The sequence below is a fragment of the Entelurus aequoreus genome, linkage group LG07, assembly GCF_033978785.1.
Source record: "Entelurus aequoreus isolate RoL-2023_Sb linkage group LG07, RoL_Eaeq_v1.1, whole genome shotgun sequence".
Taxonomy (NCBI): Eukaryota; Metazoa; Chordata; class Actinopteri; order Syngnathiformes; family Syngnathidae; genus Entelurus; species Entelurus aequoreus.
The window spans coordinates 26449590-26469137 of NC_084737.1; the positions used below are offsets into that span (position 1 = coordinate 26449590).

At 43.0% G+C, this 19548-nt stretch overlaps 1 protein-coding gene across 13 annotated transcripts in view; it reads left to right on the top strand.

Annotated features, from left to right (window-relative positions):
• huwe1 (HECT, UBA and WWE domain containing E3 ubiquitin protein ligase 1) overlaps positions 1-5663 on the top strand; it is an 86526-nt gene extending 80863 nt beyond the window's left edge. For 12 of the 13 annotated variants that reach the window (XM_062053053.1, XM_062053058.1, XM_062053064.1 and 9 more), the window contains 5 exons: positions 142-247; positions 4142-4259; positions 4397-4578; positions 4663-4853; positions 4935-5663. In XM_062053053.1, the coding sequence (XP_061909037.1) occupies positions 142-247; positions 4142-4259; positions 4397-4578; positions 4663-4853; positions 4935-5037 (700 nt within the window). In that variant the 3' untranslated portion in view covers positions 5038-5663. The remainder of the gene's footprint in view (positions 1-141; positions 248-4141; positions 4260-4396; positions 4579-4662; positions 4854-4934) is intronic. The other variant, XM_062053060.1, reaches the window with a different exon arrangement.
• Positions 5664-19548: the final 13885 nt, after the last annotated feature.

Consider the following 19548-nt stretch of genomic DNA (forward strand, 5'->3'; position numbering starts at 1 on the left):
AATTGAAAAGGATTTGCAAATCATTGAATTCTTTTTTTATTTACGATTTAAACAATGTGCCAACTTCACTGGTTTTGGGTTTTGTACATAGCTCTGGTTACACAATACATTTCTAACTACTATGTATGTTCTTATTGCTAGATACACTGACATGGAGAGTGAGGACTACCCCTTCTTCCAGGGTTTGGTGTACTTGTTGGAGAACGACGTGTCCACCTTGGGCTATGAGCTTACATTCAGCACAGAGGTTGGTGTCTGGTCTCTAATTGGTGCAATTAGCTTCAAGTGGAAAATTGATTCTCATGCTGAAGATTGTGCCTCATAGTGTACTCATAACATGAGTGCTGCAGCAGTCAGTTTATATCTGATGGCTTTAACATTCTCTTCATTCTTTATATACTTACTAGGGGTGGGAATCTTTGGGCACCTAATGATTAAATTACAATTTGATTAAAAATTATGTATCTTGAAATATATTGTTATTATATTATTATTCTCATATATTTTAAATGTATTATATTGAATTATGTATAAAAAGCTCCTCCTTTGGATGCGGACTTATGGAGTATTGTGTAATTTCTGGTTTTCGGATGTGAGTGCGCACAGCATAGATATACGTATATGGAAGACTGGATAAAGGAGCACTCTATTTTCCTGCTAAATGATGTGCCTATGTGGCGAGCAGGTATCCTTGGTTTTTCAAATTTTGGTGCCTTCTAAAATTGACCAGACACTCTGCCCTCGGTTGCCATAAACGTGCAGCTCAAAGAGTTGTCACCTATCACTATCTACTCATTCATATCTATGGCTTACAGTGTTATTGCACTGTGGATATTATTCTCCTGACTTATTTATCTACTTGCTAATTTCCTCTTCTTAGCTGGTACTCTCTGCTGGAACGTGGTTCCAGTTAGACTTCTGTTGAAATGTACAAAACATTTCTTCTTGTTTCACTACTTCACATTCCAACTAGTTTAGTGCCTCGGTTAGCATAGCTCATTTTTCTGTGTGTGTCTGCACTAGATCTCCATTTTAGAACTGTCTATTACTTTAACATGAAACAATACGTGAAGCTAGGCGAACACACATCTACAACGCTAAATATATCTTGTGGTGTACCTCAGGGATCAATACTAGGACCTAAATTATTCAATCTCTATATAAATGACATTTGTAAAGTTACAAAAGATTTAAAGTTAGTATTATTTGCGGATGATACAACAGCGTTTTGTTCAGGAGAGAACACACAGAAGATAATACAAATAATAACAGAAGAAATTAACAAATTAAAAAGATGGTGTGACAAAAACAGACTATCGTTGAATCTCAGTAAAACTAAAATAATGCTATTTGGTAACAGTAGAAGAGAAAGTCAAACACATACAGATAGACGGAATATAAATTGAAAGAGTAAATGAAACCAAATATCTAGGTATAATGATTGATGATAAATTGAACTGGAAATCTCATGTAAAAAATATACAACATAAAGTAGCAAGAAACACATCAATAATGAATAAAGCAAAACATGTTCTAGACCAAAAATCACTTCATATTCTCTACTGCCTGCTAGTGTTACCATATCTGAGTTACTGTGTAGAAATATGGGGAAATAACTACGAAAGTACACTTCATTCATTAACGGTGTTACAAAAAAGATCAGTTAGAATAATACATAATGTTGGATATAGAGAACATACAAATCCTTTATTGAATAAAAAATACTGAAATTCCACAACAGCGAATTTGCAAACAGCTAAAATTATACACAAAGCAAACTACAATCTGCTACCCAAGAATATACAACAATTCTTCTCAAAAAAAGAGAAATATAATCTTAGAGAACATTTTAATTTAAAACATTTGTATGCACGTACAACACTTAAGACCTTCAGTATATCAGTATGTCGAATTAAATTATGGAATGGATTAAGCAAAACAATCAAACAATGTACTAATATGATCCACTTCAAGAAACTCTTCAAACTTAGTGTTTACAAAGTACAAAGAAGAACCATGATAAACATTATGGATTTATTCAATCCATCCATTCTTTCATTCTCAAAATAATCTTACTTATCTCATGTGTAATATGACTTACTTCACCAATTATTTATTTATTTTTATTGTGATTACCGTAATTTCCGCACTATAAGCCGCACCTGACTATAAGCCGCACCAGCTAAATTTGGGGGAAAATACAGATTGCTCCATATATAAGCCGCACCCGACTATAAGCCGCAGGGTTTTGATGTGTAATTACCGTAGTATATAGGGGTTCCTGCTACCACGGAGGGGATTGTCGGGACAGAGATGACTGTTTGGGAACGCAAAGCGTCCCATTTATTAACAATAAATCTTTCAATCATTCAATCAAACTTTCACATCTTTGACATGACAATAATACAACGGTGCAAAGTAATACAAAGTGCTCGCCTGTACGTTATCAAAATAACCAGCCTACCGGTATATGAAAAGTCAGTCTTTAATCATTGTGTCATCGTCTACCTCCTGCGTACTAAAACCACCGAAATCATCTTCGTCGGTGTCGGAGAAAACAGGTCCAAAATGGCGTTGTCAGCCACTCTCTCTCCTTTGTTCTCGCTCTCAAATCCTTCCTCTTCGTCAGTGGAATCAACGGCTTCGGCTTCGTCAGCCGTTACGCCGTCCTCTTCATCATCACGACGCTGCAGTCCAGCTTTTCGAAAGCCATTGATGATCGTGGATGTTTTTTTGTCTTTTTGCATTGAATCAGTTCTTCATGCTGCCGTCTCCAACTGTTGTAACTTATGGGTTATATAGTTCATGTGTGATGATCATTCATGATTTGCATGTTTGATTTAATTGCTGATAAATTGATCTATTATTATTTACAGCTAAAAAGAGTTAAAAGGGAATTGATTTGATTTATACATGTATTTGATATTGATTATTTGAGAAACACTGAATTGAGTTGTTTCTACTCAATAGCCCAACAAAGGGTTAACTAAAAGACTGCATGTTCCACAATGCATTGCGGCAAAACCGGATGTTAGAAAGACCGGGAGTAGGTGCATTGTGGTTGTTGAGATGAGAATTACGAGCCTACGGGTGATGAATGAATAACAGATAACAAGTTATAAGGATCGTTTTGTACCGTTTGTATCCCCATCTTTTTCTTATATAAAGTACTTCTTTATTACACATTTCAACTTCCTGTCCAATACTTTGATCGTAGTTAATCTACACCAACGTCTCACCATTGATTCATTGATGTCAAGGGTACGTGCAGCAGCTCTATTTCCTTCTTTGACAGCCGGATCGATTGCCTTTAACTTAAAAGCAGCATCATATGCACTTCTCCGTTTGTTTTCCATATTGAGGGTGTTTGCATGAAAACTTCCTTCGCGCAAACTGTGCGCGCCCCTGGTTACCGTAAGCCGTAAGAAAGCCGCACCGTCGTAAAAGCCGCAGGGACCAAAACGAGGGGAAAAAGTAGCGGCCTATAGCCCGGAAATTACGGTACTTATGGAGTATGTTGTGAATAAATTGAGAACAGGAAGTGAACAAAAGTTTTAGCAACTGTTATGTCAAAGAAAAGGGGTAGGATTAAATAAGCTCTGCTTCTTCCTATTCCTTTTCGAACATGTTGAAAAGAGAAACTGGAAATTGTGATGTATCATGTTGTATGCTTGCATGTTCGAAATAAACTCAAACAATCGAAATTTGGACATCCATTGATTCAGAATCATCCACATCCCAATTGTAATGCATCAAACAATAATTTTCCCCACATCTTCCACATACTCAATACTGTAAGGCAGTGGTTCTTAAACTTTTGTCCACCAAGTACCACCTCAAAAAACACTTGGCTCCAAAAACCACCATAATGACAAATATTAAAATGCAGTAGCATAATAGGTCTCGATATTCATTAAAAACAAGGCAGAGGTTTTATTTAACTCATACATATAATATTTTTGGCTACTGTAATATGACACACAGTTTGAACAGTCACACTTGTTTGAATATATGAAAATAAAACAGTGGACTTTAATCAAATCTTTGGCATACCACTAGATAGAGCCCAAGTACCACAGATTGAGATTAAATGCTGTACGGCAAATGATTCTTCACGTCTTGCTGTTGTTTGTATTTTTAGGTTCAGGAATTTGGTGTATGTGAAGTGAGAGACCTCAAGCCAAATGGTGCAAACATTCTGGTCACAGAAGAAAACAAAAAAGAATATGTGCACCTGGTCTGCCAGATGAAGATGACCGGTAAGATTATTGTTGTAGCTTCTAAAAGTACTTGTAAGAATGTACGATTTTAGACTTTGACGGTCAGGTTCAAGGAGTGTAACACAAGCTTGAAAATAGATGGATTTTAGTAAGAGGAAAAACTTGATGTTTTGCAGGTGCAATCCGCAAACAGCTTGCTGCTTTCCTTGAGGGCTTCTACGAGATCATCCCCAAGAGACTGATCTCCATCTTCACTGAGCAGGAGCTGGAGCTGCTCATTTCTGGCCTGCCCACAATTGATATTGATGATCTCAAGGCTAACACAGAGTACCACAAGTACCAGTCTAGCTCCATCCAGGTACTTGTAATTAATTCAGACTTCTATTAGGACCAGAGTGTCAATATTATAATTTAATGTAACCTTTAAACTTTTCAACCCAAGATTCAGTGGTTCTGGAGGGCCTTGCGTTCCTTCGACCAGGCGGATAGAGCTAAGTTCTTACAGTTTGTCACCGGCACGTCGAAAGTGCCCCTCCAGGGTTTTGCTGCTCTAGAGGGCATGAACGGCATTCAGAAGTTCCAAATCCACCGTGACGATCGCTCCACTGATCGCCTGCCCTCTGCTCATACCTGGTAAACAAACACGTTATAGAACTATTACGACACACATTACAATTTGTAAGAGTGACATTGAAATGCCGTCTTTGTTCTTAGTTTTAACCAGCTGGACCTCCCTGCCTACGAGAGCTACGAGAAGTTGAGACACATGCTGCTGTTGGCCATCCAGGAGTGCTCGGAAGGATTCGGTCTGGCTTAATGACTCTTTAAGAAACACAAACACATGAAAACGTGCATTAGATCTGACTATTCTTCAAACAGTTACATACACACCTTCCATAGACATGACTGGGTTACTTTGGCCTAGACTTACTGGTTTCTAGTCCACACAGAACCGATCAAACCATAAAAGGTGACACAGACACTTTCCAATTGAACCAATTGGACTAATATAAGAGACATTTGCTTCATCTAGTTTGATTTTTCTCTGTACAAAAGGTTTGGGAGTTTATTGTTTAATCTTTTTTGTTCTCTGCCTGTGTAAAAAGAAAAAAAGAATGTTGTTTGAACAGGATGGTTATAAAACCTTTTGGGGAAAAATGTTGGTGGTTTCTTGTTGCAAGTTTTTGATCTCAAGCCTTGATAATTTTTATGGGGGGGGGGGGGGGGGGCTGTATGAACTACTTGAGACATTCACAAAAATGCACTTTTCAAAAACATTTTGTGGCATTTTTATGGAAGGATGGTACACATGAAGCAAAAACCTTAAGGAGATAAAAAAAGGACATTAACCATAAATTCTAGAGTATTTTTGGCTATTAAATTGCTGACTCAGCCTTGAGCCTTTGAATCAGAGTGGAATAACTACATGAATAAATGCAGAAAATTGCGTCCATTGTCTCCTTTAACAGTGTTTCAACCCCTCAATATCAATGAGGAGGTTGGCCAATTTCAAAGGTCCTGGAAGATGTCTAAAAGTATTTTAAATATAGTTTGACCTTTCATTAGGTGGCAGTGGCAGCCTGTGATGTCGCAGTCAAAAGTCCCACCCTCACACGGGTAATCCAGGTGAACTGCAGTCTCCTTGCCAGTAAAAACCAAACATTTAATCTAAATAGACTGAGGTGTTCCTAATGAGTTTCATAACTCGGCATTTAAAAAATAAAATTGGTGAATTTGGGTAAACAAAAATATTGGCTATTCAGAGTTCTTAACACTGACTTTATATGTGAAACCCACTTTTCTCACTTATTGGTACCTGTTTTTGTGTATTTGAGATCCGTATAAGTCCCTCAAAGTCAAACCTTTGAGGCATTGCGGAGATATTTATAAAACAATCTTGCCTTCCCTCATACTTTAAACGAGACAGTCGGAATTTCCCATAATTTGTGACGTTTTTCCCCAATTGTGACGTCGGGGGATCTCTTCATATATGGTAGAGATTTACCCGAAGTGCTCGTAGATGCCATGCATGCTCCGCTGTTGCCACGTCTTATACAATGTAGCGTATAATTGTATCTGTCAGTAGACTCCATATGGAAGCCCTACACAGTCGGAGTGGAGGCACGCAAATAAGACCACCCACATGACACATCCTGACGAGACGGTCAAAAAGCGGTTAAACAATGGTACGGAAAACAATCTATGCAAAATCTTGACCAAATAATCTATTACATGTTCTGTAGACCACCAGGAAATGTTCATGTTGAAACAATCCTCTGACCTTTTAAGTGGTGAATAAATGGAAAGTCATTGAGTGACTTCAAGAGTAATTCACCTCCTAAACCTCATTAGTGTCCTCCTGTGCCGGGGGTTGCTCCATAGGGTCTCACTTTCTACCTGTCCCCTCCTGCTCAGACCTCCCCTGTGAGTATCCATCTTTTGAATTTGTTCCACTTGAAGGCCCGCTACAACCTCCTTTCACCCCTTTCTCTCCCCCCACAACTAACCTGCTTTGGTATAGTAAACCACGGAGGAAGGAGCGTCCATGTTTGATTTGGTGTGTGCTCAGGCTTGGTGAATGGAATTACAGTGCAGCCAGGCAGAATATTTCATAGCCCAGGGAAAAAGACACTTTTTGACTCCATAACATACACTTGCCACCTACCATTCATCCATTTTCTACCACTTGCCCCTCTCGGGGTCGTGGGGGGTGCTGGAGCCTATCCCAGCTGCACACAGGTGGAAGGCGGGGTACACCCTGGACAAGTCGCCAACACAAGAGACAACATTCACACACTAGGGTCAATTTAGTGCTGCCAATCAACCTATCCACAGGTGCATGTCTTTGGAGGTGGGAGGAAGCCGGAGTACCTGGAGGGAACCCACGCAGTCACGGGGAGAACATGCAAACTCCACACAGAAAGACCCTGAGCTCGGCGATTGAAACCAGGACCTTCTTTATGTGACGCACACACACCTTGCATTCACATAATGATGTGGAACACACTTGTTTACATGATCTGCTGCTGTGTGCATTTGAATACACAGGAACTCAATTAACTATTTTCTAACTTCTGGCTAAGTGTATTTTCTTCCACAACATGTTTTTCCCATCAACACTTTGTTCTCTCTGCAACTTAGTTTTTGGGGACAAAAGTCCATCCATCCATTTTCTATCGCATGTCGCCCCAGAAAAAGGCTTATTCTGGAAGGAAAAATAGCCTATATACAGTGGGGCAAAAAAGTATTTAGTCAGCCACCAATTGTGCAAGTTTCTCCCACTTAAAAAGATGAGAGAGGCCTGTAATTTTCGTCATAGGTACACTTCAACTATGAGAGAGAATGGGGGAAAATAATCCAGGAAATCACATTGTAAGATTTTGAATTAATTGGTAAATTCCTCTATAAAACAAATATTTGGTCACCTACAAACAAGCAAAATGTCTTTCACAGACCTGTAACTTCTTTAAGAGGCTCCTCTGTCCTCCACTGTATTAATGGCACCTGTTTGGCCTCGTTATCTGTATAAAAGACACCTGTCCATGACCTCAGTCACATTCCAAACTCCACTATGGTCAAGACCAAAGAGCTGTCGAAGGACACCAGAAACACAATTGTAGACCTGCACCAGGCTGGGAAAACTGAATCTGCAATAGGTAAGCAGCTTGGTGGGAAGAAATCAACTGTGGGAGCAATTATTAGAAAATGGAAGACATACAAGACCATGATAATCTCCTTCGATCTGGGGCTCCACGCAAGATCTCACCCCGTGGGGTCAAAATGATCTCAAGAACGGGGGGAACTAGGGAATGACCTGCAGAGAGCTGGGACCAAAGTAACAAAGTCAACCATCAGTAACACACTACGCCGCCAGGGACTCAAATCCTGCAGTGCCAGATGTGTCCCCCTGCTTAAGCCAGTACATGTCCAGGCCCGTCTGAAGTTTGCTAGGCAGCATTTGGATGATCCAGAAGAGTATTGGGAGATTGTCAGATGGAACCAAACTATAACTTTTTAGTAAAAACTCAACTTGTCGTGTTTGGAGGAGAAGGAATGCTGAGTTGCATCCAAAGAACATTATACCTACTGTGAAGCATGGGGGCTGTTTTTATGCAAAGGGACCAGGACGACTGAACCGTGTAAAGCAGGGGTGTCAAACTCAAATACAGAGTGGGCCAAAATTTAACACTGAACAAAGCCGCGGGCCAAGGTTGAACAAATTAACCTTTAACGTACTCTACGAGCTATCGTCACGTTCGCTTTTCATCCATTCCAAAATTGTTCAGACCCAGTCACAAGATATGTGCGCACGCACGAGCAAATGCAACGCATACTTCATCAACAGCCATACAGGTTGTCATATATGTTGCATATATATGTATGTGCTGCTGTTGCTTTAAGGAAGTTGCGACAGCTGCCGTAAACGAGGTGCGTTGCTAGCGTGGTTGTTATGTTTTGCGGTGAGTCGTAAAAGTGTTCGTCACATGTTTGTACCCTGCTATAATCTGAGTAAAGTTATTCATTGGATATACCTTTTTGGTTTTTTTTTAACTTCATTGTTATGTCCTCGGTTTCACCTATATGCTTATTTAGGTGTCTTAATTTAATAATAATCAGGCAACACGTTTCAACTCAATGCCTCGGATCGCTCCTGTTTATTAACCACCTCGAGAGTCCAAACTCTCCCTCGCTCTCCTGACGTCACACACTGAACACCGGCTACGGTGGCTCGGACATGACAAAACAGTACATGACATCCCTCCTTTCCTTAGAAATAAACTTCAGCTTATTTTCAAATATCAAATATAAACATTAGGCAGTATTCAAAACATTTCTTATTAAACACATACTCAAATATTCTGTATGTTTTCTCTGTATTCTCAACCATGCATCAATTCACTATTAACACACATTTTCACTTTTGAATAGTCGATAAATATATTATACTTTAAACTTGCTTTGACCTTATTTTGAACTTGTTCATTTCACATTACAACATCACACAATATTGTCACTCAACTTGACTCAAACATTTCTCCCTTTTTTAAAAAAAATGTTACACCAGATCATAACAAGATAAACGTCTATGTCATCACATAGTCTGCCAGCTTCTGTGGCAAACGTATCTCTCTAGAACAGGGGTGTCAAACTCATTTTAGATCGGGGGCCACATGGAGGAAAATCTACTCCCAAGTGGGCCGGACTGGTAAAATCACGGCACGATAACTTAAAAATAAAGACAACTTCAGATTCTTTTCTTTTTTTTTAAAATAGAACAAGCACATTCTGAAAATGTACAAATCATAATGTTGTTGGGTTTTTTTTACACTTACATGTATTCTATCTTTATTTGTCATTATTTATACTTTCTGAATAAATTATGTGATAATATTCATCAGTCAAATCATTGGTGTTGATTTTCAATCTATCAAGATAAAAAAAATAATATCAAAATCATGTTATTCATGTAGTTTGATTATTTTCCTGGACTGGTGCACTCACATCATGTGGTTACTTCTTTTTTTTTTTACATATGTAGCATCATCCCCAATGATACAAAGAATTGCTATTGCGACATCTAGTGGACACATTTAGAACGGCGGTTTCTTTCATTCCAAAATTTCGGCTCATTTTTATATTTAGCAAACTTATCCCGCGAGCCGGATAAAACCTGTTCGGGGGCCTGATCCGGCCCACGGGCCGTATGTTTGACACCCCTGCTCTAGAAGGTCTCTGTGTCTCTCGGGTATCATGGCTGGTGATACTCTGCTCTGCGCGTTGAGCAGGTTGTGTCTCTCTGTTCATTGTGCAGTCCTCAGCGTCCTGGGATGCATCCATTCTGGTGAGTGTCTCATGAGCGTTGTTGTATCGTTTCACGAATGTTGTATTCCTTGTGTATCTGGCTCCCGTTGGAGACTCAACAACTACTTGGTTTCCTGATTTGCTCACCACCTTATGTGGCGTTCTGTAGAAAGGTGTGGTGAGTTTATCAATCTTTTCTTGTCTCACCAGGACAGTGTCACCAACATTGACATCTGAATATCTGGCTCCACGGCGTTCATCTGCGTAGATCTTGGATTGTCCTTTTTGTTCTGCTCTGTCTCTTACTTCCAGATCAGCGTGTGCTGCTGCCGTGATGCTTGGCAACTTCCTCCTCATTTTTCGATTGAAAAGCAACTCAGCGGGGCTCTTCCCCGTGGTTGTGTGATCGATGCTCCGGTATATTGTGACATATTTTCTGAGTTCTCGCTTCCAATCAAGTCAATCTGAGACAGCGATGCGAATCCTTTTCATCAGCGAAGCATTTTGACGCTCCACCTCGCCGTTTGCTTGCGCCCATCGTGGCGTCGTTTTCACATGCTTAATGCCGTTGGTGTCACAGTACTCACTGAACTCCTCTGATTTAAACTGAGGACCCTGTCTGACCTCAGTGTGATGGGAAGTCCATGTCGACCGAAAATTGTCTCTAGACCAGGGGTCGGCAACCCGCGGCTCCGGAGCCACATGCGGCTCCTTGACCACTCTGATGCGGCTCAGCTACATACATGCCGACGCCCCCGATTTTCCCAGGAGACTTATGGATCTCAGTGTCTCTCATAGATTACTCCCAGGGTAAAAATAATCCTATTTCCACTCTAATTACTAAATAAAGGACGTGCCCTAATTGCACTACAGTAATTGTCCTCTATAGCATTTACAAACAGCGTGCCAGTCCAGCCACATGTTGTATGTTGTTATTACTTGCACACACAGGGGACAGCAAAGCATACTTACTCATCAGCCACACAGCTTACACTGACGGTAGCCGTACCGTATCAAACAACTTTAACATTGTTACGTTACAAATATGCGCCACACTGTGAACCCACACCAAAAAAGAATGAAAAACACATTTCTGGAGAACATCCCACTGTAACACAACATAAACACAACACAACCATTACCCAGAATCCCATGCAGCCCTAACTCTTCCGGTCTACATTATACACCCCCGCTACCACAACCCCCCACACATCAACCCCCCCCCCCCCTCTCCGTGCGTTGGTTGAGCAGAAGAGTTAGGGCTGCATGGGATTCTGGGTATTGGTACCGTCAGTGTAAGATGTGTGGCTGCTGACCTAGTACGCCTTGCTGTCACTTACGTGAGCAAACTGAAACTGCATTCTACATGTGGTCGAGCAGGTACACCTTTAGGGCAGACTGTAGAGGGCGCCAAATGTAGTGTCATCACGCTCTGATATTCGGGAGTCTCCCGGGAAAAATGAGAGGGTTGGCAAGTATGACGCTGTCAAGCGCCAATTATTCAAAACTCGCGGGCTGCACTAACATCAAATTTCCACATGAAAGTGTGTGCCGGTGCGTGTGTCTGAGACCCCTGGTTAACATAGCACAAAGCATTTAACCTCTGTATGCGGTGTTTTTCATTTTAAATTTAATTTTTTTTTTTGTGGCTCCCATTACTTTCTTTAATTCGTGAAACTTGCCAAAATGGCTCTTTGAGTGGTAAAGGTTGCCGACCCCTGCTCTAGACTGTCTATCACCTTTGATGCAGTTGTGGATTTTAACACGTCATATTCATAATAACGGCTGTAGTAACCAACTACAACTAGAATTGAGTCACCTGTCGGCAGGGGTCCGAGTAGGTCGATTGCAACATCTTGCCAAGGCCCCTCCGGTAAATGTGTTGGTCTCAAAGGTTCCGCTGCATCTGGGCGAGCAACAACTTGACAAGCGTGGCATGATTTACAATGTCTCTCAGCTGCTTTGTCCATAGCTGGCCACCAGACTTTGCTCCTGAGGTGCTGTTTGGTACCGACGACTCCCAAGTGTCCTTCATGTGCTAGTGTGAGAGCGCGTGCCTGCAGTGCTTGTGGCAGCACGATGCGCGTCCCACGTAGAACCAGTTGTCCTATCACACATAACTCACTAGCTACAACAGCATATGCTGTGCACTTTTCAAAGTGTCCACTAGCGATGGCTTTACGCACCTCACTCAGCTCTTCATCGTGGGCTGATGCTTCCTCAACCTCACGGGTTGTCAGTGCGCTGGGTGTCGCGCTCACTGCCACGAATCTCACGTATTCGTCTGATCCGTGTGCATGTTTCTGTTTCAGTACATTGTTTCCTAGTAGACGTGATAACGGGTCTGCTATGTTCTTATTGCCCGAGATATGTATTACTTTAAAATCATAAGGTTGTAGCCTTAGAACCCATCGCTCTATACGAGCACATGGTTTTGAACGTGGACTGTAGATAGATTCTAAAGGCTTATGGTCTGTAACCAAATCAAACTGTCTACCATATACGTATGGGTGTAACCTCTCACAGGCCCATACAAGAGCCAAGGCCTCTTTTTCTGTCTGAGAGTACCTACGTTCGCAGTCAGTTAGACCACGACTGACGTAACATATGGGAACATTCTCTCCCTTCTGGCTCTGTATTAACACTGCTCCTAGCCCCACGGGACTAGCGTCTGCGATAATCTTGGTTGGTGCATCTTTTTTAAAGTAGGCTGGTGTCCCTGCTTTGGCTAAGCCCTCTTTCAGCGCCTCAAACGCTTTTTTCTGTTCGGGACCAAATTCAAAAGTAGTGTCTTGTCTTGTCAGACGTCGCAGTGGCTCTGACAATGTTGCAAACTGTGGAATAAATCTGCTTGCTGTAACTCACAAGTCCGAGGAAGCTTCTCACTTCTGATGCATTTTCTGGCTCTCTTGCCTCGCTCACAGCTCTCACTCTCTCTTCTGTTGGACCGATTCCCTTTTCAGACAGCAGGATTCCCATGAAGATTAGCCGATCCATGTTGAACTGGCACTTGTCACAATTCAGCGTCAGTCCACATTCCTCCAGTCTTCTCAAGACTGCATGTAGTCGCTCGTTGTGCGTTTACTCATCCTTCGTGTGAACTATGACATCATCTGAGATGTTCTCCACCCCTTCTATACCAGCAAGTGCGGCAGCGATTTCATGCTGGTACTGTTCGCTGGCTGAAGACACGCCGAAGATAAGTCTTTTGTATCTGTATACTCCATTGTGGATGGCGAATGTGGTAATACCACGCGATTCTAGGGTCATTTCGAGTTGGTGGTAGCCCCACTTTAAGTCCAGTTTGCTGAACACCACTGATCCGTTCATCCCCTGTAGCAGTTCATCCACTGTTGGAATAGGGTATCTCTCTCTGATGATTGCAAGGTTTGCCTGTCGCATATCTAGACACAGTCTGATTTCGGAGTTTGCCTTGGGTACGATGACCGCTGGGTTTACCCATGGTGTTGGTCCAACGACCGGTTCAATGATGTCTAGATCTAAGAGTTCTTTAATCTTAGCCTCCACAGGCGCTCGTAAGTTAAAGGGTATACGCCTGAGTGGCTGTGCTACAGGTGTCACCTCTGGGTCTATGTGTAGCGTTATCTGTTTTGTTTTCAGCTTCCCTACCCCCTGAAATACAATCGGGTACAGGTGCTGAAGTGACTGTTTCAGGTCTGTGACTGCTGATATGTTGGCCCCTATTTTCAGTATACCTAGTTTCATGGCTGACTCTTTTCCCAGTAGAGGTTCTCCATCACCTCTGATTACTATGAACTCTGCTTGTTCGCTGCGCTCTCCTATTTTTACTTGGCATGTGAACGCCCCTTTAATAGGTAAAGGTTGGTTGGATGAGTAAGAAAATAGTTTCCTCTCTGATTTTAGAATATAGGAGTGGCATTTTATTTTCTCTGTTTTTAACGCCTCCCATGTCTTTTCATCTATCACATTACATGTAGCCCCGGAGTCAATAAGCATCTTCAAGCTAACTCCTCCCACATTTATGTTAAGTCTCTCTGACCTGTTAGTGTCATTTAGCATAAAAGCATAATCATGTTGCTCTATCCCTATGTTATGCACTTTTTCTTTTCCTGTTGCGCCTTTTGTTTTGCATTGTTTGGCAAAATGGTCTTTACCGTTGCACTTGTGGCATGTTTGACCGCGTGCGGGACATTTAGGATCCCTCCCAAAGTGGTCAGCATGTCCGCACCGGTAGCAAGTTTTGTCTGTTTTCTCTCTGTCCATGCCAAATTTTCCTTGTCCTTTCTTCTGATATTTCCCTCCTTTCTGTGTAACGCGGTTCACAGACGCCTCTGCTCTCTTCCCTTTCCCAGACATTTACGCCATTTGTCCCTCAATTAGCTCACATTGTGCCGCCAATTCGAGTGTGCGAGCGAGCACCAACCCGTGTCCTTCTTCCAACAGTTTATGGCGAGTATAGCTCGATGTGCATTTGCTAATAATAGCATCTCTAATCTGGTCGTCTGCACCTGCACCAAAACTACAGTCCTTTGCAGCACGCCTTAAACGTGTGAAAAATTGTTGTACAGTCTCACTTGGGTTTTGTATAATTTTGTGAAAGGTCTGGCGGGCGAAAGTGGCGTTTACTTGTGGCACGACGTATCCTTTTAAAGCAGCAACAGCATCATCATAGTCTGCTGCACCTCCCGTGTTATCCAGCGTCGAGAAGATGTCCTGTGTGTCCGGTCCTGCATGATGCAAAAGAAGTGCTCTCCGCCGCTGTTTCACGAAATCATCTGCGTCTTCTGTGATGATCAGACCTTTTCCATCAGCAAACAGTTCAAATGACATTAGCCATCTTGTCCACCGCGATCCCAACGTCGCCGGGTCGGAGTAGCAATCAAACGCAGACAGGCTCGTCTTCTCCATGCTAATGCTATGCTAACGCTAGCAGCAACTTTCTGTTACACTTCAAATTAAACTTCGGTATGCTGGCGTTATCTCACTTGGCGTGTAGGCTCTGTGCATCACTCGTCGCCATTGTTATGTCCTCGGTTTCACCTATATGCTTATTTAGGTGTCTTAATTTAATAATAATCAGGCAACACGTTTCAACTCAATGCCTCGGATCGATCCTGTTTATTAACCACCTCGAGAGTCCAAACTCTCCCTCGCTCTCCTGACGTCACACACTGAACACCGGCTACGGTGGCTCGGACATGACAAAACAGTACATGACATTCATTACATGGTGTCAGAAGTAACGGACTATCACGTTGCGGCAAGAAAATGGCCAAGTTTAATCCTCCGGATAGTTTTGCGTTCGACCGACCAAATGAATGGGGAGATTGGAAACAATGTTTCCAACGGTATCGCATAGCAACAAAACTAGCAAAGGAGGACGGCGAAGTACAAGTCAGGCAACATTATCGCATAGCAACAAAACTAGCAAAGGAGGACGGCGAAGTACAAGTCAGGCAACATTATCGCATAGCAACAAAACTAGCAAAGGAGGACGGCGAAGTACAAGTCAGGCAACATTATCGCATAGCAACAAAACTAGCAAAGGAGGACGGCGAAGTACAAGTCAGTTGCTTGTTATATGCTATGGGTCCAGAGGCTGAAAACATTTTCAAGTCATTCACGTTGTCAGAGGATGATCAGAAAAAGTTTGACGTTGTGTTAGGAAAATACGACGAGTACTTTTATCCCAAACGGAACTTGATCCACGAGCGCGCATGTTTCTACCAGAGAGGACAGCGGCCCGGTGAGAAAGTTGAAATGTTTATCAGAGCTCTTTATGATTTATCCGAACACTGTGACTTTGGAGCAGCGAGGGACGACCACATTCGTGACCGCATAGTTGTGGGTATTGTGGACAAAGACTTGTCGCGCAAACTGCAGCTGGAGGCAGGTTTGACGCTAACCCAAACTATACAGACTGTTCGCCAGTCCGAAGAGGTGAATGCACAAGTGCACCAGCAACAAGGAGAGACGTGCACGGCGGTGCAGGAGATCGCCCGCGGACGTGGGAAATTTGCATATAGAGGAAAACAACAGTGGAGAAATAAAAGGGAAAGTGGACAGCAAGAAGCACCAAAAATGCCTAAATGTGGCAGATGTGGAAAAATACAGCACAAAGACCATGAAAGGTGTCCATCCCTGAAATCGACATGCCGCAAATGCAAAAGGGTGGGTCACTGGGAAAGGAAATGTCATTCAAAGGCAGTCAGAGAAGTGACCGAGACAGAGCCTGTCTCACAGACTCCATACTTTCTAGGCGCAGTCACCAATATAAACAAAAATAATGACAAGTGGACTGTAAAGATTGTAATTGAAGTGACACCAGTTACATTTAAAATTGATACTGGGGCAGATCTAAATATTATGGAAGAAGAGACATTCAACATGTTATGCCCTAAGCAGCAGCTGGTGCAGTCAAATATCCCACCAATGAGCAGTCCTGGGGGTCAGCTGATATGTGTGGGGAAGTTTCAAGCTAATGCAAAGTACAAAGAGAAGCACTACTCATTCCCAGTGTATGTCATCCGCAGCTTAACTGCAAACAACCTGCTGGGCAGAGACTCAGCATCTGCAATGGGGCTGGTAAAGCGCATTGAAGAAGTGCACAGTGCATTTGGAGAACATGGAACTCTCAAAACAGACCCAGTTAAAATACTTTTATAGGACAATGCTGAGCCATATGCAGTGTATACAGCCCGCAGGGTACCACTGCCTCTCATACAGAAGGTCAAAGAGGAGCTACTGCGTATGGAGAAAAATGCTGTAATTGAAAAAGTGACTGATCCTACAGACTGTTGTGCACCGATGATACCAGTTGCAAGAAAGAACAACAAAGTGTGCATCTGCGTTGACCTGAAAAGGCTAAACGATTCCGTAAGGAGAGAGAGGTACGTCCTCCCAACTGCTGAGGAAATAACTGCAAAGCTGAGTGGCGCTACAATGTTTACACCACTAGACGCTGCCTCAGGGTTTTGGCAGATACCCCTAGATCCCGAAAGCAGTCAGTTAACTACCTTCATAACACCCTTGGGGAGATACTCTTTTAAGCGGCTCCCATTCGGCATCACAAGTGCTCCAGAAATCTTCCAACGGAAAATGGCGGAGACTCTGAATGGCTTGGATGGAGTAGCTGTTTACATGGATGACATCCTGGTGTATGGAAACACTCCAGAACAGCACGACCAGCATCTAACAAAGGTGCTGGAGAGAGTCAAGTCAGCTGGCCTTAAGCTAAACAGAGACAAGTGTGTGTTCAGACAGAAGCAACTTAACTTCCTTGGCCAGGTGATTGACAAAACAGGTGTGAAACCGGATCCCAATAAAGTCAAAGCCATCAGAGAGCTACCACCACCACAGAACGTACAGGAACTCAGACGTGTCCTTGGAATGTTCACGTTCCTGGGGAAATACATCCCAAATCTGTCAACAGTGGGCCAGCCACTTTATGAACTGTTGAGATCCCAAACCGAATGGACGTGGGACCATGTACAGCAGGAGGCGTTCCAGCGCGTCAAGGACATCCTGTCTACTTATCCAGTTCTAAAGTTCTACGACGTGAATCGACCTACAACAGTGTCGGCTGATGTTAGTAGCTACGGCATCGGCGGAGTGCTGCTGCAACTACACGATGGAGACTGGAAGCCAGTCGCTTATTGCTCACGTCGTCTGTCTGAGGCGGAAACCAGATACGCCCAGATCGAAAAGGAGTGCCTGGCAAGCGTCTGGGCATGTGAAAGGTTTGAGAAGTACCTTGTGGGCCTTGAGAACTTTAGGCTAGTCACTGATCACAAGCCCTTGGTGCCGCTAATGAACAAGAAATATTTGGATAATGTTCTGATACGGTGCCAGAGACTGTTAATGAGACTAATGAGATTCAAGCCAACCGCCGAATATGCACCAGGAAAGACTTTGACTGTAGCGGACACCCTGTCGTGTAGTCCACTGCAGAACGTGACAGAGGTGACCGACACTCACTCGGATGTGGAATGTTATATTGCAGCCGTTGTTGACAACATGCCAGCTACACCACAAAAGCTTGGGACCATAAGAGCAGCCACAGCAGCTGACAGCAACTTGCAGATGGTGCTTAAATGTGTCAAGTCAGGATGGCCGGACTATGTGGCTGATGTTGCACTAGCCATCAGAGACTATTACCCAATAAGGAGTGAACTGTCGGAGTACAACGGAATCATCACAAGAGGATGTCACATGATAATCCCAAGCTCTCTAAGAGCAGATGTCCTGGATCGAATCCATGATTTTTTTGAGACTTTTATTAGTAGGTTGCACAGTGAAGTACATATTCCGTACAATTGACCACTAAATGGTAACACCCGAATAAGTTTTTCAACTTGTTTAAGTCGGGGTCCACTTAAATTGATTCAATCAATCAATCAATCAATCAGCTTTATTGTCCATTCTTACATGTACAAGACACATAAGAACTGAAATTACATTTTCGGCACAATCCCGCTAAGAGCAGACATACGTTACAGGGAGACAAGACGGGACCGCCAACGGATCAGCCTCACTTAGGCGCTCCTCAAAAAGGTGGGAAAAAGGTGACATTGGGGGGAGGGTGGAAGTAAAAAAAATATCAGTCTGAGGCTGGACCCTCAGGAATGGTCCAGACTGAGTCCGAGGAAAAAAACCTCACATAGCATGGCACACATAAACAAGGTACATTTAATCACAACAAACTCGCAACAAAGTCATCCAACAGGACCTTGGAGGCCAGCAGCTGCTGTTAAGCGCTGCTCAGCCCCCACAACCCCGGAGGAATAAAGCAGTGGTGAAGGCGTTGATTGGGGAAGGGTATATGCGTGCATGTATGCCCAATTAACTTGGGTGAGATGTTGGATTGTCTTTATGGGCCGAGGCCGGCCCCAAGAGTTCAAGAGTTCAAGAGTCCGACCCAGGTGCTTTTGAAGAAAAGGGAAAGGTCAAAAGCGTCCATCTTTGAGGAGTCCTCGGGGGAGTGTTTTCAAACAGCCTGTTCCTCAAGGCCATTCGAGGGAGTCAAATCGTAGATTAAGATGTTGTTTTTTTTTTCTTCGAGCAGTCAAAACAATGACATTCCTGCTCTATATGCTGGCTCTGACAATTCCAATTTATTCTTTCTGTAACATCATCAAGATCGAATCTACCTTGCGATTCAAATCAGCAATCGCTCCAGTCTGTGATCCCACAGCACGACCCATTCCTTCCATTGCGTTGAACAGCCTGTTGGCCCCTTGAGTGGCTGCCATCGTCTTCCGAATTTGACGATACACCAGAGCAATGCCCAGCCCAATCAGCAAATGCCCTGCGATCACAGCTCCAAATAGGTAGATGTCTTCCACGTCCTCGATGGAAAGGACTGAGAGGCACATGATTCTCCAAGTATTCCAGGAATCTCTCACGTACCCCGCAGCAATGGTTCCATCAGGGCAGCCAGGCTCCCCCGAGCCTCTTTTCCTTGTCGAAAAGACTGTGTCAATTGCGTCGAGAGTCCATTTGATCAAATTCATTTTGATGTTTAGATTTGAGGACAGCTCAAGAA